Source organism: Manduca sexta, chromosome 20 (genome assembly GCF_014839805.1).
Source record: "Manduca sexta isolate Smith_Timp_Sample1 chromosome 20, JHU_Msex_v1.0, whole genome shotgun sequence".
Classification (NCBI taxonomy): Eukaryota; Metazoa; Arthropoda; class Insecta; order Lepidoptera; family Sphingidae; genus Manduca; species Manduca sexta.
Genome location: NC_051134.1, coordinates 14,062,526 through 14,086,515, shown reverse-complemented (window position 1 = coordinate 14,086,515; position 23,990 = coordinate 14,062,526). Strand labels below are relative to the sequence as shown.

At 32.7% G+C, this 23,990-nt stretch overlaps 2 protein-coding genes across 4 annotated transcripts in view; one reads left to right on the top strand and one right to left on the bottom strand.

Moving 5' to 3' along the window:
- Positions 1-20: 20 nt before the first annotated feature.
- Positions 21-7,445, bottom strand: LOC115456409 (acidic leucine-rich nuclear phosphoprotein 32 family member A). Of its 3 annotated transcripts, none has more exons than XM_037440616.1 (7): positions 7,291-7,442; positions 4,915-5,294; positions 4,568-4,653; positions 2,409-2,543; positions 2,235-2,306; positions 1,575-1,697; positions 21-1,357 (listed from the first exon to the last, which is right to left on the bottom strand). In XM_037440616.1, exons 1-7 carry the CDS (start codon positions 7,336-7,338, stop codon positions 1,275-1,277), a joined length of 927 nt encoding a protein of 308 aa, XP_037296513.1. In that variant the 5' UTR covers positions 7,339-7,442; the 3' UTR covers positions 21-1,274. The 3 variants fall into 3 exon arrangements, with proteins under 3 accessions (XP_037296513.1, XP_037296514.1, XP_030041318.1); XM_037440617.1 differs by lacking the exon at positions 7,291-7,442 and adding an exon at positions 6,260-6,310; XM_030185458.2 differs by lacking the exon at positions 2,409-2,543 and having other exon boundaries at positions 7,291-7,445.
- A 5,508-nt stretch (positions 7,446-12,953) lies between these two features.
- LOC115456410 overlaps positions 12,954-23,990 on the top strand; it is a 105,605-nt gene continuing 94,568 nt past the window's right edge. Inside the window, exon 1 of the mRNA XM_030185462.2 lies at positions 12,954-13,112. The gene's annotated coding sequence lies outside the window, so the exon portion shown is untranslated. The remainder of the gene's footprint in view (positions 13,113-23,990) is intronic.

Here is a 23,990-nt window from a genome sequence, read left to right as displayed (position 1 = left end):
ATATTGAATTAAACTAGTGATTATGTGTAGTTTTTATTTTACAATCCCAGAAATAAAGTCTTAATAGGATTATATAATATATATCAACAGGCCAAGTTGTAAATTACTTAAACTTAATGACTTACATAATATAATAAAATTATTAACTAAAATTATTCTCAACATTTCTGGCACGTACACCATGATGCATCAACCAAACACTTCATTGATATTCCATAAGTGCATTTCAATTAGATTTAAAAATATTGTAGAAAAATACTCTCTGAACTCATGAGATGTCAAAGATTTGATCTAGATAATTAATTGGTTTATGATATTCACACTACGCCCGTTGGAATTAATTTTTGGATCACTGAACTTTCTCAGTTATCATTAGTGAGATTACAAAATAAAATTGAAATTATTTACATTAGCGTTCCTCCTTTAACGGTTTTGCGTTTTTCCGTTTTGATGCATATCCTATCATAAAATTACTTCATACAAAATGTTAAGCTTACTTTACTGCGCGAGGCAACTAATGCTGATAAAATAAATTGTTAATATTGTAAGTAACACAAAGGACTTGCTAATGGGAACATTGCTTCCTGATAATAAAAATGCTCTGATAAATAACTTGCATTGTTTCATTGAAAATTGTTGACAGTGTTAATATTAAATAATTATCTATATTAAAATTGACTTTCAAGTCATAGCATTTTTATATTTTTCTTAGTATGTCTTTATCAGTCTAATTTGGTCATTAAAAACAGGCGGTGCCCACATCAGAATTGTGTTTTATTGGATTCCAAGGGCATTAATTACTTTCGTAACAATTTATTCATGTTTCTTCCACTTACAGCTAATTAATACAAATCATCGAATTTTCTTTAGATCGAATGAGAGCTATAATAATCCTATAATCATGCACTTCCATTTCAATGATAAGACTAAAATTAAGCCTGTCAATAGAATAAAAAATGATTATTACATAAACAATTTAATTGAAACATTAACTTCGGACAACAAACTACAGATTCCACATAATAGACATCAACATTAATTAATGATAGAAATATTTGTTTTAAAATTTAAAATCGGTAACGTCCGGCGGACGTGGTTAACACTAATGAAAGCGGCCAAGCCTAGCCTCATTGGGTGACATATCAATCTCACAAATGACAACTAGTCTAGGGGATGACTGTAATGTACCGTGACTGTGATCGGGTTTATTGTCCGATGCATCGGAGCGCTGTACACTTACAAAACTAGTAAGATAACTCCGCTTAAGGCAACTCTCAATTATCGTCGTCATCCTCATGTTTTCGCTTTTTACCCCGAGTGCTTTCTTCAGGCTCGCCGTCTGCGTTGTCTTCGCCGTCTGTCGACAAACAATACTCGTGAATTAAGATTTCAAAACATTTCAGTTCCGAATTCACAACTAAATCAACCTGCCTGATGATGTAAACAGAGATAAAATGCTTGAGAATCTGTAACATTATTATCTACCAGCGCAATTCCATCTTCAGCGTCCCATGATATTCAAGTCATACAAAATGATTTGTCCCTATCGTTTGGGTAGGAAGTGACATGCTTACCTCGTAACTTCGCATTGTGATCGCCGTCGGCGTCATTTTCACCCTCGCCCTCCTCCTCGTCCAAATCCTCCTCCTCTTCTACTTCCCCGTCGTCGTATAAGGAACTTGCGGAGCTTTCTTCTTCTACAAATAACCAATTTTCAACAAATCAATGTAATGTTCAATTAAAATAGTTAAAACATTATCCTTTAATATCAGAAGGGAAGTTAGAAAAACAAGTTCAGAGCTAGTATAGTGAAGGCTATGGTGTCCCTTGCCGTGTCCGAATGAAAAATATTATTGCATTTAAAGTTGGAAGCAAACGCGTGAATTGAAACAGGGAAGCAAAAGCCTGCAACGCTGCGATCGACAACCTCTAAAATAAAATCGTGTATATGCCAGGTCTGCCCAAGCACATTTGGAACAAAGGAAACGTACGCATTTTGTTTGAGCCTAATTACAATATCTAGTGGTTCGCCGCAGTTGCTGCATGAATTCTCGAAGACGAATGTGATTCGACATACGAGGACAGTAAGAACGCTAAGCTGTCTTTTTTTAACATTTTCTAGGGCAGATTTTTTTTTTAATTGTATACTTACCATCTGGTTCTATGAAGCAATTTTAAGGCACTTACTTCTTTAGTGTATCTATTAGGGTTTACAACTACGTTTTAAGACTTACCTAGGTTATCATTGTACACGACACTGAGCGACACATCCTCGTCATCTTCTTCCTCTTCATCAACATCAGACCCTAAAACAAAACACGTTGTTTTTGAATCAACACTTAGGACAATTACATCAGAAACAGTTGTTCAACACATAAGCATCATAAGCAACAAACATCGATGCTTACTGTTCAATAGGTACCCCATGTGAAATAGAAGACCGTAAACACTGTACAATATCATTGGGAAAGATGTTCTTTCCTCGGCCGGTCTTTCTGATATGCAATCATCGATCACCAATGGACTCAAATCAATATCCAAATCTGTAACGTATATTACTCGGAATTAAAAATTTTGTGAAGTGTAGATTCATGACTACAAATAGACCGAAAATCTTTTGATGATTTCAAATAAACAATAAGGACAACACGTTGATATTATTAATCATGGAAGATGAACATTGAATGACAAGAAGAAAAATTGTAATGGGACACAATAGAAAATAGTGATGCAAAAAATAGGAATATTCGAATTTGTGGAATAAAGGCCAGTTACTCCTGGAACTCTCAAGTTACAAGATGATATTCGTAATGAAACATCTAACTATCGAAACGTCTCGAATACGAGACCTAGAATGTACGTATTGGTACACAAAACATAATTAGGATCAGCCAACGATAGGTGTATTTGTCTCCCATTCGTCGTTTTCCTCGTTTTTTTTCTTATTATCTTGTATAGTTTAGAATGGAACGGACCGGCGAACGAATGTCCGCAGGCTCAAATCCAAGGGGAACACAATAAATTGGACTTTTTTTTAAATTATGTGTGTATTCTTTGTATATTATTGCGTGATTTAACGGTGAAGCAAAACATGGTTAGGAAGCCTGCATACCTGAAAAGTTCTCTATAAGAATTTTGAGGGTGTATGGAGTCTACCAATCCGCACTAGGGAAGCGTGGCGGACTGACGCCGAATCCCGTTCAGTAGTGGAGGAGGTCCGTGCCCAGCAGTGGGACAGTATAATACACGGCTAATAATTATAAATCGTCGAGATTCAAGAACGTAGAGAGAACTGACAGACCCTGTTGCAAGATTTTTCAGGCACCCTATGGTGAAACATTTATTAAGTTAGTATATGTATCGTTTCAAACAATTCTCAGTTTCTAGAAAGTAGTATACATGATCTTTTTTACAAAGTCAAAGCCGCTCCGCGCCATCTAAAAATAGTATACTTCTATTTCAACTTTTTAATTGCAGGAATATTTGTTGTTGTTGCGCTGATACTGTTTTCGTCGGAAGTCTACTCCTGTTAGTTTTGCGTTTCATATTTAATCAAATTGTAAAACAAATATTTCTTTTGATAATTGTAAAGTATTAGTCATAATATCATTAATGAAATCTGATAAGGGCAACAGTACCTTGCCAAATTTATGTAAATGAGGCTGATTTCTATGATGAGATGCAACTTGAACATTTCTTTAAAGCTATGTTCAGACTAGTAATTTCTCACAGCTATATGCTGCGCAAGAACTTGCCGATTTGTTTATACTAGCGGCAATATTTTATTTACTTATATCACATAGAGAGTCCCCGCAATACCAGCAAGCTTTATAATTTCCGTAAGTCAGCTTACCGCGATTATTTACATGGTAAAAATCAGCTGAGTTTTCTTGCTTATTTGAACATAGCTCTAGAACTATAGATATTATATAATAATGCAAGTGCTTAATATCAAAGAATGTAGGTATAATATAACAGGTTCAGTTACAAATGCAACATTGAATTAAAGTTTTACAGACATTTTTTATTGCTTGTTAAAAATTGTAAAGCAACATTATTGACACAACAAAAAAATAAAACTAAAATATTCTTTGTTTCAAACTGTTAGAAGACAGAAATATATAATATATAAAACATTTCCTGTTTAGTTATCATTTTTATTATTATATTGCCATCGATGAACGAGAATGTTAACACATTGGCTGCTGCATCAAACCATGAATTATAAGCATCCAGTGCGACACACCACATATTAGGCATGCCGCGCTTGCACTGTGTAGCGAGTCCCTTACATCAATGCTGCACCATACAGTTAGTGTGTGAAAATTAGTACTACGAGCAAACTCTAAACAGGTGTTTTGAAATAGGCTACATAAAACACAGTACAATATGTATTTTGCCGCATTGATGTGGCGCTCATTTCACGAGTAGCGTATGCTCTATGTTCTTTCTTTTTCATTACACAGTGTGTGGTGTCATACTGGTATTAACACAAAACACAACAGATATGTGAGCCACTGTCAACACATGAATAAAGAGAAATTAACAAATGAGTAAAGTGACTTACCATCCTCTTCACTGTCGTCATTTCCATTCATCTCATCTTCATCTTCAACATCACTATCATCCGCTTCCCTGTCGTCTTTGTCAAACCTGGAAACAATTACTTTAATGAAACAAAAATAGTACAGTTCTATGAAGAAAAATTAACTATTTTTTATGTTTGGTTGCTCAGAAAGTGTATGGGCATGATTTACTTTGCACAGGTGTCAAAGTCAAATTTTGTTGCTGTTAGATTTTTGAAAGTTCTATATTCCTGCATTAATGCAACTATGGTCTATATATAATATAAACTCTAGTATAAAACTTGTTACTTTGTAATTTAAATTTATATAAAATTAGTCGGAAACTCACCCATCTAAATATTTTAATGAAGGACGCAAAGCAAACACCTTACTCCTGTAATCTTCAATAGTGGTGACTTCATTATTAAACAAGTCAAGATTCTTTAAATTCTCAAAATGCTCAATAGGCTTCAAAGTTTCCAAGTCCTTAATTTTATTTCCCGATAAGTTTAAGTGTGTGAGCTTCTTGCATCCGCTGAGAAAGTTCAGCCCACTAGATATTCTGTTGTCAGAGAGCTCTAACTTCTTCAGTTTGGGAAGTGTCGGGAAACCTTTAAGAGTGGTGAGGCCAGCATTGTTGAGACTGAGAAATTCCAGGTTTGTGTATGCACTTGACAAACCAGCCACATTGGTAGTACTCCGACAGTTGTCTAGGTTCAACTCCTTGACCTGCAATAGAGATAAAAAAATTATATTATTAAAATTTTATGTGCTATAAATCCAATCTTTTAGTATTAGTATCTCTTTTTAAGAAAAGAGGAAACCTTTTGCATAATATAGGCATTTTTAAAATTGGTTTTATATTTGTATATATGATATATTTAAGTTTGTCTATACATATGTATTTAACTATCAATGAGATTAATGTTAATTTATTGTGAATGCAATGATTCTTTTTTAGGTATGATATTTTCTAATTTGCATTAAATAGTGCCTCAATGTTATTTTTAGTGATTCATCTGATATGCTATAGTTTGTCTACAGGAGTAATACAGAGTATTTTTTTTTGAAATTTATCTGCGATATATTTTGTTAAGGGTTCCATCCACTTTCTAATTTTTCTAATAAAATCCTGACCTATAAATGAAAATACCATCAAAATTAGTTTTTGAAAATCAGTCCCAATAAAAATTTTAAATTGAGTAAGTTATAGCATACAACATATGAACTTAGAAAATAGCCTATTGATGTACATATTTTGTTTGTAAATTATGTATTGGTACATATTAGAAAAAATGTTTTTTTTAATTCTCTTTAATAATCATAGGGAGCAAAAAATAATAGAAAGTGTTTATATAGGAAAGTTCAATGTTTATATTATTACTTATGTATTGGTATCAAGGACAAGTATACTAGTCGTTTATGTACTTTTTTATACAAACTAAAACTAATTAGAGAAACTATTGCAAAGTCTTATTACTATGAAAAAAACCATTCAGATTTTTAAAATACAAGTCGTATCGTATATTCTTCTGTTAAACACTTGTTCAATATAAAAGGGAATGATACTGGCTTGTTATGTATTTATTCGGAGCAGAGTCAAATCGGCGAAACGTCAAAATGGTGATAGTTGTCAAAGGTACAGGCGTAGTTTGTAAAATTTGCAAATAGAGTGATTATTTTTAGATAATAACCAATTTATATGAAAAAGGATGTGTTCGTATAACCATTAGTACCACAAAATGTTAATGTCGTGTTTTACTCGCGGATATAAATAAAATTGTTTTCACTTTACAATGGCGGATGACACGAATCGTCACGACGCAATAAAAATGGCCGCTCTATCGGTAAGGCGTGCGTCAATATTGCGACTGCAGTGTAATGTATGGAATGAAATAGATATACACAATAATTATGTGTAAGAAAATTGTAAATTTTAATAAGGCAAATATTTCTCTTTCACGTTTTTTGCAAATGTAAAATTGTTACTTGAGGTGAAAGGGCGCGAAATTATGCATAGTACGCAAGTAAAGTTAACTTTACTATACATCGACTTTACGCTGTAATTAAACATTTCAATCGTCAACCTTTATTGATTAGTGGTACATACACTATCTGGATTTGATTTAGTAATTTCTACGTAATTTTAAAAATGAAAAATGTTAAGAATCATTGACATTGACAACCTTATTATGTCTCTTTAAAAATAAAGTATTCGGTAATAGAAAACCGATTTACGATTGCAAGAGTACAATGACTGAAAGTATGTTAATTTTACTTTCATTAGTTTAATAATTATTCCATAAAATGATACACAACACGTCCGACATCTATAAGTTTCGACACTTAACCTCAATATGTGAATATTTACAATAGACTTGCTTTTTTACCTTAAATGTTCCAAATGTGCAACTTTTAATGTGCTAGGATTCCCGTAGATATGTTAGGAATTAACTCAGATAGTCAATTATATGAACTAAATGTTAATAATTGTGTGCACATGAATGAAACGTAACAATCGGTAATGGCTAATTTCTATACACAATAATGCCACATACCTAACGGGGAAGTTATATCGTTATGTAGACTAAATGTATTATATATCGACCAAAAATCAAGAAGATTTATGATCAATTATCACAATTTTTATGTATTACAGCTAGGTACCTGATGAAATACGTATCGACAAAACATTCCAATACATCAAAAAATAGATTCAATTTACCTGTGAAGGATTCCTTCCCCTTAATTCCAAGGCGACCCTCTTTTCCATCTTTATATGCCTTTAGATTCACACTTTGTAACACTTGATTTTCCAATAAAATATTTCTCAAGGAACTAAATCACTAAGCTTGGGTTTCCAAAACAGAAGGAAACTATAGATACACGAGTGACGTCGTACAAGAGGCGCCGCCTGGCGACGAAATATGGCGACCGGATGTAGAACGTTGAGTTACTTATTTTAGCTTACAAAGCAATTTATGTAATTATGAATTAACCTTACCACAAGTTACTTTATACAAAATATGTTTGCTGATTTTTTCATATGTTAAAAACGTATATATATGTTGGATTAAGTTTTAATTTGGACTTGTAATTACTGATGCGTACGTGACGTTGGTAATACTGTGTAGTTGCCAGCTTGGCTCAGTAAAGGCGGCATTTTTAAATTGTGTTATGGGCAAATAGCCGGTTAGGAAGCGTGGTATTTGTATATTGAGTAGTTTAACCAAAGTATATAAAGTTATGTAATATTGTTTTACGTTATTATATTCTTATAAAAAATAAATGCGTATTATTTAAACTGCTTTTAATTTTCTCCGGTTATAGAGTATAATAAATTATTTAGAATCTCCGGGATATATTATTTTATAATATACCCATAATTTTATAAAATTTATTTTGAGTTTGGCATAGCATTTTGTGAGTTATTTTGATTAAAAAAATACTTGCTTTTTTTAAAGTTAGGCATTAGTATAATAGAATCGGAATCGGTGCCAATATGGCGTTTGGTCCGTCATTTGGTCCGGATAATAGGACATTTTTTTTTAATAAATTGCTGACTATGGATAACATTATTATACTAGAACGCCTACATATAATATCGAATTATTTAGCCTTCGTAACATTATGCTCTACGTTAGTCTACACTAGACGTAATAACTAACTGGTATAATGCTACTATCAAATATCTTTTCATTTAACTAATTTTTAAAAACGATGTTTTAATTCATGGTCAAACGAAACAAACATGTTATTAAGAGAATACTATTACAGGTTGACCTATTTACAGAAAAGAGTTCTAAATAAGTAGCTTTATGTGATTCTAATTGGGATTTTCCCTGATAAAAAAAAAACACTCATTCAAATTCCATCATTCCCGAAGGGGTAAGCAGAGATGTAACTAGGGCATCCACTTTTCTCCATATTGTTTATTCCGTTTTTGTCTCTAATATGTATCTTTAAAAAGGCATTTCTTCGGGCTTTTGCTTGTCCTTTTATGGCATTTAACTCTGTTGTGATTTAGTAATTATATCTATTTATATATAGGTAAGTATTTTAAGTTTTAACTATTTTAGATAATCACGATCCATTAGTGGTCAGGGACGGTTACTGGGCAAGAATTCTGTCAATAACGTATTCCGATCTGCGTTCTTGCCATGTGTACAGCTCAATTTAATGGTGTTTCACATTACGGAAACCAGTGTATTTTTAAATCTTCGTAGGGATTTAATATTAAATGGGTCGTATACATTACAATACCCAATATGACTGGCTCTATTTGTCTAGGAGGAATTAAAGGATGCTAAAGTTTTTGTGAGATATCATTTTAGTATCGGTGCAATAAATAAATAAACAAGTCACTGCCATTATATGTACTTAACATATTGAGATTTTATTCAAATTGGATACCGATTCCGCACATCCCTTATTCTCATTTTCAGAGATGTGAATTAGATATAAGTTCATATTTAAAATAGAAATACAAGGTACGATTTTCATTTTATATCTAAAATCCTTTTTTAATTTTTATTTTGCATTTATATAATGTTATAAAAGAAGTGATAAATAGAAAATTTGCTAAAAAATGTTTATTCGTTTGCGTATCCATTTTTACAATAAGGCATATCGTCATACAAACTAAAGTGAACGCTTTATAAAATTTTAACTTATCAAGATCTATGAGCAAGTGTGCAGACAGGTTTCAATTGAGGAGGGGGAGGGGGTGTATAAAATTTTGCCTCGGGAGGGGTAAAGGGAAAATTTCATATATGTAATCATAACATAAGTAAATACAAATGTATGTACTTTGTTGGTTTCAGAGGATGGCAATAGCCCCCTGCCTACGTCTATGTTTATGGTTAAAATACTGTAAGTAATATTTTTAAAGTATATAACACCTTTTTCCTGAGTTCTGAAATTGTGAAGAGTAACTCCACTACCTAATATTATTTTTGAAAAAGTACTTGTGCTAAGTATACGTGTTTGGAGAAAACCTATTTTGTATGCAGTACTTATTTTAAATACCATTTCCAAAAGTATATTTTTTCTCATAACTCAGGTGCTTCATTTGTATATTGTAACTTGTATTTCAAATATCTTATGAGGTAGGTATCTTGTGAATCTCTGTTCATTTTGTCGAAAATAATAACATTAAAACAAAAAATATACATCATTAAATTTTTAGATAGGTAAGTACGTATTTCTTATTATGTGACCGCGTTGTTTGTTTGAAGAAAGACACATTTTCTAAAACGTTTGTAGATCTTTGTCAAACGGTTGCGTAAATGCAACGTTAAAATGTAGGTATATAGATTTATCTACTAAATGTTTTAGTAAAGATCAAAATATTTGTGTTAATTGAATAGGTACTTAAGTATATATTTTTTTGCGAATGCTCACATAAAAATATAATACTTGTTAAAATCGCAGATTAAATAAAAATAGTGGCATTAATTTTATTTTATTGCTTTATTTCATATCAACTGAAGAAATAGACACATTTATATTGTATAAGTTACTGTATTTACTTAACAAAAAGCTGTTACAGCAAAGTGCATGCCATCCTGAAACATATAAAATTTAGACGTTAAGTTAATAAAGCTCAGTTTTACTCACATTAGTACCCTCGACATTATTTTTCAAAACGGAACACAACTTGCGTGAAAACTGCTCCTTGGTGACTAAGTTGACATTATGGTGCTACTTATCCAAGAACCCAGTCGGACGGCATGCGAAAGACCCACCCAAAGAGCTTAATATATGTCATAACACTACGTAAAAATTCACATTAAGTAAACAACCTCGTCAATACATCATTTAACATGTAGTTATTCAGAATAATAAAGCCCATAATAGAGAATTTATGGTTAACTAGTTGTAGCTTCCAACTTTACACTTATAAAACAAATTTCTCGGAATTAAAGTTGAATAAAACAAATTTCTAGTCTACGGGATAAAAAGTAGCCTATTTTATAGTAATCCGAAATTTTAGCTATCAGTACTGTGTGCTATATTTCATCCAAATCCGTTCAGAAGTTTAGAGCTAAATATGTAGACTATTAGCTCTACCATCGATACAAAATTCTTCAATTAATTTAAGTTTTTTAAATTATCGATTGTTCGCAATGTCCCAAGATCACAGAATAATTCAAAGACAATCTGTCAAATACATTGAAAAAAATATTTTTGCACCGTTTTTTCAATATTAATTTACCAGTTTTAGGTATGCGGACGATATATTACAGAGCTCAAAGAAACATACGATTGAATGGAAGAAAATTGAATAGAATTCTTATACGTTTGCGTAATATTTTATTTGTAATTGTTGTCGTGTTTATATTATTTATTTACAAAGTGAACCAGTCCCACGAAACTGCTGTTATGGCTTATATCTCAAAGAGTGCACATAAATTTATTTCTTGCGAAAGAGAAGAGACTTCTAAGCCTTATAACACTAATGTATTGGAATTATTAATAAATAAGTACAATTCAGCAGAGAATATTATAAATCTAGATGTGTATGGTGATATAAACAGACAAACAATTATTTTGGTGATACTTGTTGATAAATATTCGACGAGTTTGAAATATTTCTTGGCATCACTCTCACAGATAAAAGGAATTGAAGAGGCGTTTTTGATATTTTCGCATTCCTATTTCGACGAGGACGTAAATAATTTAATAAGAAAAGTAGACTTCTGTCGAGTCTTGCAGATTTATTACCCACATTCATTACAGTTGCATTCACATAAGTTTCCAGGTTATGACCCTTCAGATTGCCCTCCTGATATCGACATGCAAACTGCTGAATCTCTAAACTGCACCGGAGCTTGGTCACCAGATATACACGGCCATTACCGAAATCCACAGTTTGCTGCTAAGAAACATCATTGGTGGTGGACAGCGAATAAAGTGTTTGAAAACTTAAAATGTACTGTAAACCACAATGGGCTTGTTGTATTTTTAGAGCACGATTTCTATTTTATGGAGGATTTGCTTTATATGACGATATATATGAAAAATATAGCAGACACAGTATCTCATTGTGAGTTTATATCTTTAGGAACCAATTCTTTGAAGAATCTTAATTTTATAAATACTTATAGAGCTGAGGTTATGACGTGGAACCATAAAGAGCATTCGAGCGTTTTAGGTTTCGATATAAAGGTATGGAATTCCATTGTGTCCCACTATGATTTATTTTGTTTGATAGATGACTATTCCTGGGCGCGCTCATTATATTTCATATCATTGAGTCGAAGAGACGGGAAGAGGTTCAAAGTATTGCATAGTTTAACTCCGAGAGCATTTAAGATTGATGCAACTGCATTTACAAACACGTTGAATAACATTGAGGTAATAGAGAATGTTTATCAAGTAATACTTCTAGAAAAGCAACACTTGGATGATTGGTTTCCTACACATATCGAAGTATATTATAAAATTGAATTAGAAAAGGACGAATATATGATATTTGAATACAGTGAAAACAATGGTGGGTGGAATGATCCGAGAGATAAAGCAATGTGTACAAATATGACCATAAGAAAAATTAAAAAGGTTTTGATGGACATGAAAAACGAATTCATGGATTATATATCTGAAAAAGACCCGTAGCTTTATTGATATGGAACTAGGTTGCATTTTCGAAATAAATTGTTGTAATAATTGAACCTTCTGTTATTATTGTAATAATGATAATGCCAGTTTTACATTATTTAGGTACTTAACTATTACAGAATTTTTATTTCCATTCTCGGTAAGTAGGTATACCTAATGGTAATTTGAGATATAAATTAGTTCTGGAAAACAATACAGGTCCTACAGGTACAATAAAGAAGCAGTTTAAACCTAATCTAAATTGAAATAACACGACTGATGAATTATCTGTAGGGTACCTAGTATTTTTGATTTATTAATGTAAGGTTCTGCATATATAATGTTAATTAAAATGGTTCATAAAATGATCTCTGTTTTTTAATAACTTTTTATTTTAGTATAATTAATCTCTCACATTCTGATCATCATGAATCTCAAGGAGTGCCGACAGAAATGCATCGTAACACAATAGATATTTTCGTGAAACATGCATTACTATCGGTTATTATTACTATAGGATGGTTACTGAACGGAGTCGCATTATAATAAATCGTACCTAAAATATGATACTTTAATTCATAAATGTTACGGTTCAAAAATATGTATTAATTGCAATAATGAATTGCGTATATAGCTGTTTAACATAGCAATGTCTGGAATGTGTCTGAGACGTTTTAATTTGGCAGTAACTAGACAGGGCTATTTAGTTGGAGACAAAGGAGAGCATGGCACCCAAAGGATGGCGAGTGGCGGCTGTACAAACTGGCGGGCTGGCGGGTTGGCGGGTTGGCGGGCTGGCGGCATCGTCTGCGGGTCTCGGGGCGGGCGGAGCTCCCCGAGGCTGGCATTGCGCACGCAGCCACGACCCGGCCGCGAGCAACAGTCTGCTCGCGTGAGCCGCCGTTGGCGACTCGTTCAGACAACATCGCATTATCATGCCTCATGGTAAGCAATAACCAGCTCCATAATCCTCGTGATATCTTCACACTCAGTAATACTGGTCAATTCTAACGGCAACCGATAGAAACGACCTAAACAAAACACTTTTCTGTGATGAATCCATTTATATTTTCATTATTTATTTACGCCATTACTCTATGAAGTAGAATATTTTTGAACAGTGCAGTGAATTATGTTTTTATTTCAGTGTGATAAAAGAAAAATATTCTTTGTTGATAAAAACAATGCAGGTTTCTTAAAGTAATGAATTGCATTAGAGTTTTTGTCTATGTAACAATGGAATTGAAAGCGCAGAAAGCATAACTGAGATTATTTTCATTATTCGCCTCATAATTTTATAAAGTGTATTAAACCAATGAGGACATAATGAAGAGTAACATCTACTTCGTGATGGATTAGTAAGTTACAACATTCGGTAAGTACTTAAGGCTACAAGTTGTTAAATTGAGAATGCTGTCGATTTATTACAATTCATGATATCCAAAATTATTAAGAAATACAGCATATTTTAATGACGTCAGAGTTTATAATTATTATTTAAAAGTTCAAAGAAGCGTAGGAAACAAAATTATACAATATTAATTTTAGTTCCCTGTATCCGGCATAGTTGAATGAACAACCACAAAATATTGAGATAGATATTTTTTAAATTATATTTTTACGCAAATAATTAAATAAATACCTATCTATCTACGCATTAAATATTTTTAAATATTTACTACGTTTCAGTTCGTGCTTGGACGCGGCATATTGTAGGATAAGTGTACGAAATACGAATGTATGTACTTATGCCGTGTGCGTAGAGACAAACATAAAGGTTTTACTATCTGTATTTCATTTAATCGATTTTGAATACACGAATATTCAAACAGAAACAGACAGAGTTTTGGGATTTTAATAACTTCAACGTATATAAATTGAATTGAAAGCTTGCCCGATTTAACGAAACCATCGGATTTTACGATAATCCATTGAACAGATTTAACAATTTTTATAACATCAAAGTATGCGTTAACTTTTTGCAGAAATACGGCCTTGAAAAGTAGCTTCATTACGTTTGACTATTAACATATATTAAAAAGTAGCGAGTTGAGTTCGATTATCTAGTATACAAGTATCCAAGCTATGTCCTAAAGAGATTCTTAGAAATATTTAATATTATGAGCATTGATCAGTCCTCATGCGTGGGGCATTTGTGATTGAGATAAGTAATTATTTATTATAGGAGATTTACTTATACATGACTACAATCATTTTATTATAGATTAGGTGTTGCTCGCAGCTTTCCGCGTCCGTATGAAAGTCCTTTTCCGGTTTTGTTAAAAATCTCACTACGCACATCTTGGACACCAAGTTATCTAGTTCATGGCCTATTTGTACCTTTGCTAAATTTAAGCCAACTCCAACAAACAACAACATCTCCATCAACAGAAACATTATATAGTGAGTAACTTATATTTTTTCGCCAAGGAGCGGTGTGTGGGCGTCGCGTTGGTGTCTTTAGCTTTCTGATATTGCTAATGTTGTTATTAGGTATTGTGATCTGTAGTGTCAAAACCAGCGCAGTGTCACGTTCATTTTTTTTGGTTATAGGCAGTAATGACTGCCTCGCTGTCGTAGTTGTATTACGGTACAATTGCAGTGCCGATTAGTCGGATTCAATCCCCGGGTCAGGCACAGTGATATTACCTTTTTCTACTCAGTATCAGCCTGGAGTCCGGAATTTATGCCTAATCTGGCGCTAAGCTTGCCCTATATCACGTCATGCGACGGAATATACTTACACGGCGCAAAGTGGGTACATAGGCATGAGTCAGTGTGTGTATGAAACAATTGCATGAGCGCCCTGTTCGAAGATTACGTTCTCTAAAAACATTTATTCATGACCTACCCGTTTTTAAATGTCTCGAAGATGACTGAGGGGTTATTTTGAAAGCTGTTAAGTTACGGGTGAATAAACGTTTACTGCTGGTCTTGCTGATACTTTATCATCATTGTAAGGTTTGCAGACGTTTAGAAAGGAATTTATCGCATAGGCTTTTACTCTTATCGGGTGTTAACAAGTATACGTCACACCGTCCCAGTTGTTCAACGCTATTGCTTTCAGAGATAGTAAATATCCATTGAATAATAATATTCTTATTCTTGTACGAATCTCGAGTCGGGAAATTATTTATGTATAAAAGTGGGCTCTTTACTTTGAGAAAGGTACTGGGTTAGGCCGTTATACTATATTTGAAAGGGATTAATAAAATTTTATTACAAAGTAGTTTTCACGCAATTTCAGTATACCCTATTAGGTTTACGTCCTACAAAAGGTAGAGCGTTGTTAAAAAAATGTTTATATAGCAAAAACAATGTGTTTTAAAAATCGTGAACGGGTTTTTAGAATAACAGTAGGTGCGAATGGAATAATTATTACATGTTTGACTGCGATTAAAATATTATATATATTTAGGTATCGTCGCTGTAACGGCTTCAGTGACATCAAGTTCCATTTTTAAAAATTGTTTATGTATATCTAAAGATTATATTTAGAAAAAAAAATAAGAGAATACATTCTGAGCATTAAAGTCCCATGGAACATTTTTCAGGGATAGAATTTAACTTATAATGCTAGTTCAGCAGCAAATAGATAGCAAAGCAGCAAATAGCTTAGCCTATTTTTATATAAACTTTAACCCATATTAATTTAGTGATTTATACGTTAACTGCTGACAAACACCTTCATAAATTTGTTCATTTATAAAATTAGTAGATAGTTCTGTCGATAAATGTTAATTAACGAATTTATATAAGCACAAATGGGGTTAACTTTGCGTTTATTAATAATATTAAAGAATCAGAAACCTCGATTGTAGTTTGGAGTACTGCTAAGTTAGATTTAAAATGCGTTCGATATTGGAAACGTAAATGACAGTTGTAGATATTTTCAGCACGTGTACCCAATGTCCTTTTTTACAGCAAAGTCTGCTAGAGATTTAAATTTCTTCGTTCTTACATTATTAAACTTTTACCTTTTAAATTATCTGAACTCTGCCTTTATTTTGATATTACGTATTCATTATTCATGTTGGGTCATTTTGGTGTTGCGTTACTAAATGAAACCATGAACATACCTTCTTGAAAATACCACTTTACAATTAGTTACTCGAATTATAGATGTATAATAAAAAAGTAAGTTTCGAACAAAATAAATATCAATAAAAAGTAATCTTAATTTATCACACCATTATAACTATTACTACTTATTCTTACAAAAAATTGTCGCAGCGGCAACAGCATACCCGTCAGAAATACCCTTTACGCACATGACAAAGATGTACTCAGTAACAAAATGTTACATAAATCAAAGAAGTAAAACCGGGATTTTCGGTGAAAATATTCGTTATTCATGGATGACTTTTGGCACAATATTAGCAAAGGTAAAGACTAGTATTTGGTTTCATTCATAAACGCAATGTGAAAATGACCCTACATACGACAATTACAGATAATAATTAACTTGATTTTGTTTGAACGAAGTACCTAAACTGTTGCACCATACGTTTTTGTAGTTCACTTCAAAAAAGTATTTTTAATATTATAAATGCCAAGTATCAAGTATTTTAACTCGTGTGAGTATTTAGAATCGATTTATGTAGTATTTTTAGGATACCGGAATTCTAATTTAGCTACCTATGTCAAGTCGAGATTTCTTAATAACAGGGTTAAAAATAGATTGAAAATTCCCCGTTTATGACACAAGACTTGCTCAGAGATGTTGTTATCCATGCCCAAACTGCTGTTTAATGGGCTAATTAGCGTTAAGGTCCCACAGCGGAACCCTTAGGATTATAATTAAGACAAATTAATTTACTTACCAACTTCGCCGTTGTAACTTGATTATGAGAGTAGTTAGGTTAACCGAAATGTTCGTGTTTTTTAACGTCCTTCCTCATTTCTTTTCATACAATGACTAAGAAATTGCTTGCAGCTGTGGTAGGACCGTCAATTGTTTTATTTTATAGTGTTTAGGGTATTATCTATCACAACACATAGTTATAAGTAAATGAAAGTAATCCAGTTTGCGGAATTTATAATTGTTCTATGTACATACTTATATTTTATTTAGACATACGCTAAGAAAGGAGTTTACAAAAATAAAAGTTGAAGTGGGTTGAATTTAAAATCTTTTTTTTTTCTTTCAAATCCTGTCGCTTTGTAAAAGGTTTTAATCTATAATATTATGGTTTTTAAAACTCTCTGTCTCTGCGATGTTAATTTTTTTTATCAGGGGAAAAAAATGATAATATATCTACATTAAACTGTTTTGGATTTTCTTTGTACATATATACCGGCACAACAACTTAAATACCTACTTTACGCGCCCTGAATTGTCGAAGCTATTAATTACTCATGAGGAAACCGCCTCCGCACTCGAGTTATCAGTCAATATTTAGATTGCTTAAAACGGTCTTCGGACAATAAAGAGTTCCTAAGAAATAAAAATCCGACCTTCGCGAATATTTAAACAAAATATGGCGTAGGCTTTATGAACGTTTTTAAATTTACCACGGGATGAATACGTGCAATATTTCGCCTGTAATAATTTAATTGTATCCAGCATATCTTTCGTTTAATTGCGGTACATACCAGAGAGTTTATAAGTTCTTTAAACATTAAATTTATGCCATTTTGTCTGTTTTCTACAAAATAAGTACATATTATGGTTTTATATATGATATTCAGTTGAAATAGTGTTTTCCAAATATCTGCTGTGAATGGCAAAGGGAGGTGTCGCGGTGTGGTTTAAATCTTACTTTCAACAGATATAATCAATATTACTTATACGCATGTAATACTATTTAATCATATTTAACAATAAATAACAAAATTCATGTAGTATTTATGTTTTATTTAATTAAGTTTTACGTAATATAAATGTGCCATAAGTATAAATATAATTTAAAATCCACGACAACTGCATAATATATTATATTAACACATTTAATCGGAAAAATAGCTTCTGATTGCGGCAATATGTACGTTCAAATTTGTTCCCTGGATAATAAGTACCCTTTAACACTTTCAGCACCTGTAGAGTTTTCAGAATAGAAGTAGTTCCAGCACAAACAAAAAGCAATCTTCATCTCTTATATGTTAGTGTTATTTTTTTATTACTTAACTACTATCTCAATGAAAAGTCGCATTAAATTTAATAGTTCTGAAAGATAAATGTATACGTTGTATGCTTATAAAACGAGTGCAATCTGTAGCGGCACTTTGTCTCGCCGTTTTCGTAGTTTGCAGACAGTGTCGAGGTTACAATGGCAATGTATAATACAGAAAAACTCGCCAGTTATATCTTTCTTGATAAGATTACTATTTTATAACAACACATAATCATAAACTTTTTCATCTTAACAGTTTTTGCTACGGCGTGTAAATATGTTAATGCGTCTGCCGATTGTAAAAAATAAATAAACGCCTATCTTTTGGGCGTGACTCATAAATTTGTTTACCAACAGGACATTAAGATTATCCCTCCGCTGATTTATCTTAAATACGCTGCACTGAACGGAGTCGCCGGCCCCGCGTGACACCAGTCGCAATATCGCGCCTTTTCCATCATACTTCAAGCTGTTTTTGTCTTTTGTTCAGGACTCGGTACATTTTATTTTACATCGAAATCAGCGCCTGATCATACACTACATTGTTAGATATACTAAAACAACATATTACCTCGGTACTTTAAATGTAAAATGCAAGGGGTAGAGTTATAAGTTTTTGTCTGCAAGTATAGAACTAAACCTGAAATTAATTTCCTAAGTGATACAGAATAACAATCGTTTAAGGCGAGAAAATAAGATAAAATTTCGATTAACGGGCCTCTGTGAATGTACAATAAAATGATTACGTTGTGAATCTAGTGAACTGTCATAATCGATCTAACGGTTTTGACTTTGATGAATGGCTCACGATCGAGATTCTTTTACATTTTTCTTCAATTGATACTTTGAGATTTTATTTGTTCGAAAGTTGATTACTTTGAAAAGTAGAATGTAACAATCTGTAAAGTTCAAACGACATGCCTTTATTTTCTTTATTCAAACAAGTTCTAAAAATATATTTGTATGTTCCTACCTATAATATTATGATAATTAAGTGTGAAATAAATAAATACAACTTTAGTCCGATCTTTGCCCACCTAGTTCTGTGAACAGGAAGGGGGATATGGTGTTGGGTATATTCCATAGGATTGGACACGTGTAGCTGTAAAACAAGACACGAAAGACGCGAACGTCTGTGCTACGATTGTTCTCCCGATCTACGCAGTCTACGAATAATAAGATTAACATTAAATTTTGTTTAATTCATTCTCTCAGAATCACCGGTGTGATTTTAAGCGTGTCTTCCATGGTTAACTTTCATTTTTTGTATTAGATGTCAAAGGAACCATAAGCGTGTGGGCGTCGTATCAAATAGCGGAGACTCGCCCTTCTCCGACACTCCATTAGCCCATTTGCGTATAACACGCCTAATAATATTATTTGAAAAATTTATGTAAATACTTGTGAATTCATTGAAAAATAAATAAAAGTCGTATGCTTGTTGTTAATTTTTGATTGAAAAAGTGACTCTGGGGAAGAAGAAAAGTGTCTTCGCTTGCGGTAATATTATCTACCAGATAAAATACGATATCTGTCCTGCTTCTTTATTTATGTTTCTTTGAAATAGTGAGGCCAGCTTGGTCAACTATACCGTGGCGCTAAAGACACCAATAATCCTTTAATGAGACATATTTTTTCAATTTGGAAATACAAACAACATTCTACTTTATTACATTGACGCAGCTTCGTTGTATCATGGCGCGGTGATGGCACAAAAGAAAACAAGAAAATTTTCGTGTCAAATAAATATGCCCTAAATCTTGGAAGTGTCGTATCGGTTTTCGAACACTCGTTCTTTCATAAATTATTAACGCAAGAATAGTATCCATTTAATTTTACAATGGAATGCTCCTGACTGGCGCGTAGTGATTGCGTTACTCCATGCTGTCGGTTGTGAAATTGAATGTAACCTAGTAATTAAAGCTGATATTAGTAAATGCAGTTCCTTAATAGCATAAAAAAATGAAAAGCTATGATACAGTCATATATTTCTACAGCCTAATTCTCTGATCTAGTCGGCCTATTCATGTTGTAAACAAAAATGTTGTCTACAATATATAGTGCCTTTATCTATTTTAAAATAATTTTACCTTGGATTGAATAACTTTTCAATATCTATACTAGTCGTAGTTGATACTAATTTAGATTTTAGCATTTACTAACTTCGAAAAACTTTTGTAAAAATCTTGCTTCATGTTCTCTATCAGCTTTTTTCTAAGAATATTAGCACATAATTTGTAGTAACGAATGTAAACATCTATGGTGCTTAAAATTGAGCTCCGACTATAAAAAATATTTTTTAATCTGTGGTAATTGTTGTGTAAATCAAATTAGGGGCGGATGGAAGCACAAGCGTAACGGTCAAATTAGAATTTTCTTCTGTATAATGCTGTAAGAGTTATAGACATCGTTGCATGTCGGACTGAGAAAGGACGACATAAAATCCTCGCAGTAGTATAGTTACAACCTCCTTTCATCGTTATACAGTGCTCGAGTTCAGCATTATGCGCTAGCTTCTATTGAAGGAAGGCTATAAAAAGACGCTTCTTTGTCCAACATCCGTATTTGTTTCTTAAGATAAGGCACAGACAGAACCGTTTTATGCCAGCTTTTATAAAACTACATGAATAAATCTAATGGCTCATTGATGTTTTACTTAATGGCACTTTAATATTTTGAGCTATTTGTAATAGTTCTCAACTATTTACTGATTTTGTATGACAAATATTATAAGAATGTGCCTAATTACACAGCCATTCCTTGCGACTTATTATGCTGTAAGTTTGTTATAATAAATTATAAATATTTGAATGCGTATCATGTTTTTATTTAAGTAGAGTACTAAATTACATTTCGACATGAATAATTATAGTAATGTTTTTTTATGATTTATTTTTCTAAGAGAACATATTTATATAACTTACACACTGGCGAGATTTTACACAAAAATATAAAATATACGAAAGCAATAATATTAATTAAACGCGAGTTATAACAAAATACATGAATGTCATGTGATGAAATGTATGTATGAATGCTTAAATCCGGGAATCGGTAGTTTATTATTAATTATTTTACGGGGCGGATAGGGTTAATAGTTGCAATGCAACTTCAAAAACCTGTTATTTGACAAGCTGAATAGAACTAAATATCACCTAATACATTATATGAACTTTCTAAAGATGCCTGACAACGACGATGTTATAAATAGTACAACAAAAACACTTCTGTTCCATTTTCAAAGTAATCGTATAGAGAAATACTGTTAGTCTATGTTAGTCAATGACTTTACCCTGGCAATATCGTACAAAGGGCTCCGGAGATGCTAATACGGCTCCTAATTGGTTACTGTAATAGCATTACCAACATATTGAGCTTAGACATGGCTTAGACACAGTGTAATGAAGCTCATGCGATAGAATACTGATATGATTCTATAGCATAAGACTGTTTCAAGATAGTTTAATGTTTTAAATTGGTTTTTGCTATAGAATAAACGATAATGTAAGTTTGTCTGTATTTTAAAGTTAATCGGTTGACTTTTGGGAACTTTGCGGTATATCGAGGCAATAGTGTATATCCATGCTTTTCACGTAAGCCTAACGGTATCTTTATTTTAAGTCTATAAATAAAATGAACGATAACAATACAAAATGCTGTTATCGTAGGACGTGGAGGTAACTGGATCTTAGATTTTATATATAGAAATGTTACATTTCATGCGCTGAAACATAATAATATCAGCCCTGCATTATATACTTGCCCACTGCTGAGCACGGGCCTCCTCTACTACTGAGAGGGATTAGGCCTTAGTCCATCACGCTGGCCTAGTGCAGATTGGTAGATTTCACACACCTTCGAAATTCCTATAAGAACTTCTCAGGTGTAAGGTTTACTCGCGATGTTTTCCGTCGTCGTTAAAGCAAGCGATACCATTTCACGCTGAAACATACGTTGTTTGATAACTTAATCTGTCTTTAAATAGATGACAGCGACAGGAAAGCTTAAAAGGATCTCGGAAACTGTTATACCTAGAAACACTTCTCAAAACAAGAACATTTCAAACCATTGTTTTGAGATCCAGTTACTTTCTGAAATATTATTAGAGCCTATCTTGTTAATTGCTCAGTCCGAAATCTAATCCGGGTAGGCACGTATCACGAGTGTTCGGCCGAGCTTCCGGGACTGTGGCCGAGTTTCGAGCGGAACGGACAGCCGATCCAACCTTATTGTCATGTCGGCCTGTGCTCCGCACTATCAACTTTACTGCAGAAATGAGCTATCTTGTCAACAAGGTTTGGCGCTTGTTCTGATTGCATCGTGTATTTATCGAACTACATTAACTTAGTTTACATATTGACAAATGAGTTCAATTTTACTTGGATATCGTTATGGGTAGATGAAAAGTTTTGTTGGATTCAAATTTATTGGTTTTGTATGCAAAGTAAGCTAGCGTCTCGACATCCCTCGGAGTGGATTTACGGGTTACTGTTTGCAGTTATTATTAGATGTTTTACATGTTTCCACTACGTATTGAAATTTATCTACTATAAAAGGAATTATAGAGACATAATATTTCTTTTTTATACCTATGTCTATACTAATATATAAAGCTGAAGAATTTAGGTTCGATTGTTTGAACGCGCTAATAATATTAGGAAGCTATATCACTCTTCAGTGCGATAGTTTATTTTTTATCCCGAGAAAATATTTATCCTGGAAAAAAAAATCACGCGAGCGGAACCACATACAAAAGCTAGTCTCAGATAAATACGTTTCTAACAATTCGGTTCACTAATCGTAACGGCTGATAAGCCATTTTTCTTTTATTACATATTATGCTTCCATTAATCTTTAATTTCATTTTCCTGTCCCGTTAATTATAAAGTATAAGACGCTGCGTTGTATGTCATTCAATCCAAAAACAATAACTATAGTTGACTAAGAGCCTACTATAAATTTTTCATCCAATTCCGGGAACTAAACTAGCAAAATAAGTTGTTTGTAAACGTGTTAAAAAAATCGTTGCTCTGATCGGTCCCTTTTCGGAACGGATCAAAAAAGTGTTTCGGATTGTTTATTGAAAAAGACAAACGTTGTGAAGATAGGGCAAGAAAAATAAAAGTTGACGGTCAATATGCAGATTTTAAATATAAAGTGCTCTCTTTTGCAACGCTATATCCGACGTGATCATTATCGTGACACATTCACCATACTTCTTCTTTCTCTAGAGATTTTTTGCATGACAATTATAGCAAGAAAGATATTTCTTTTAATATTCATGTTTTTCTCTTTGAATTATGGTGTGATTATTAACTAATATATTCACTAATACTTTTTAGAGTTTTCCTTTTGCTACAAATGACTCAACTCCGTCAGGTAGCCCATTTATAATTTCGTTAGAGATAAATTATTATCACCGTTTCCACGAGATCTTCCAGCGTGAATTTATAAAGTCGAGTGTTAAATTTTTCATATACTGTAATAGATGTTATATCAAAGGATTAATAATAAATTAAGGACAAAATAGAAGTTAATTTACTTATAAGTATATAATGAAATAGCGATTTATGACAATGGGTAGACATTTCGTGCTCCATTGATCCGCAGACACGGTTCAGAACGCCTCGAGCCATCATAGATTAGCTGAATTTATGTACAAACCGCTGCCCTGTTCACGATAAATTTTCATAATGCCATCTACAGAAAC

Bases quoted from the DNA above. Each gene is read 5' to 3' on its own strand.
- LOC115456409 (XM_037440616.1), bottom strand. From the start codon at position 7,338: ATGGAAAAGAGGGTCGCCTTGGAATTAAGGGGAAGGAATCCTTCACAG. The intron at 5,295-7,290 runs GTAAATTGAATC...TCTCTATTGCAG, and splicing joins GGGGAAGGAATCCTTCACAG to GTCAAGGAGTTGAACCTAGA. The intron at 2,544-4,567 runs GTAAGTCACTTT...TATACGTTACAG, and splicing joins TGACGACAGTGAAGAGGATG to ATTTGGATATTGATTTGAGT.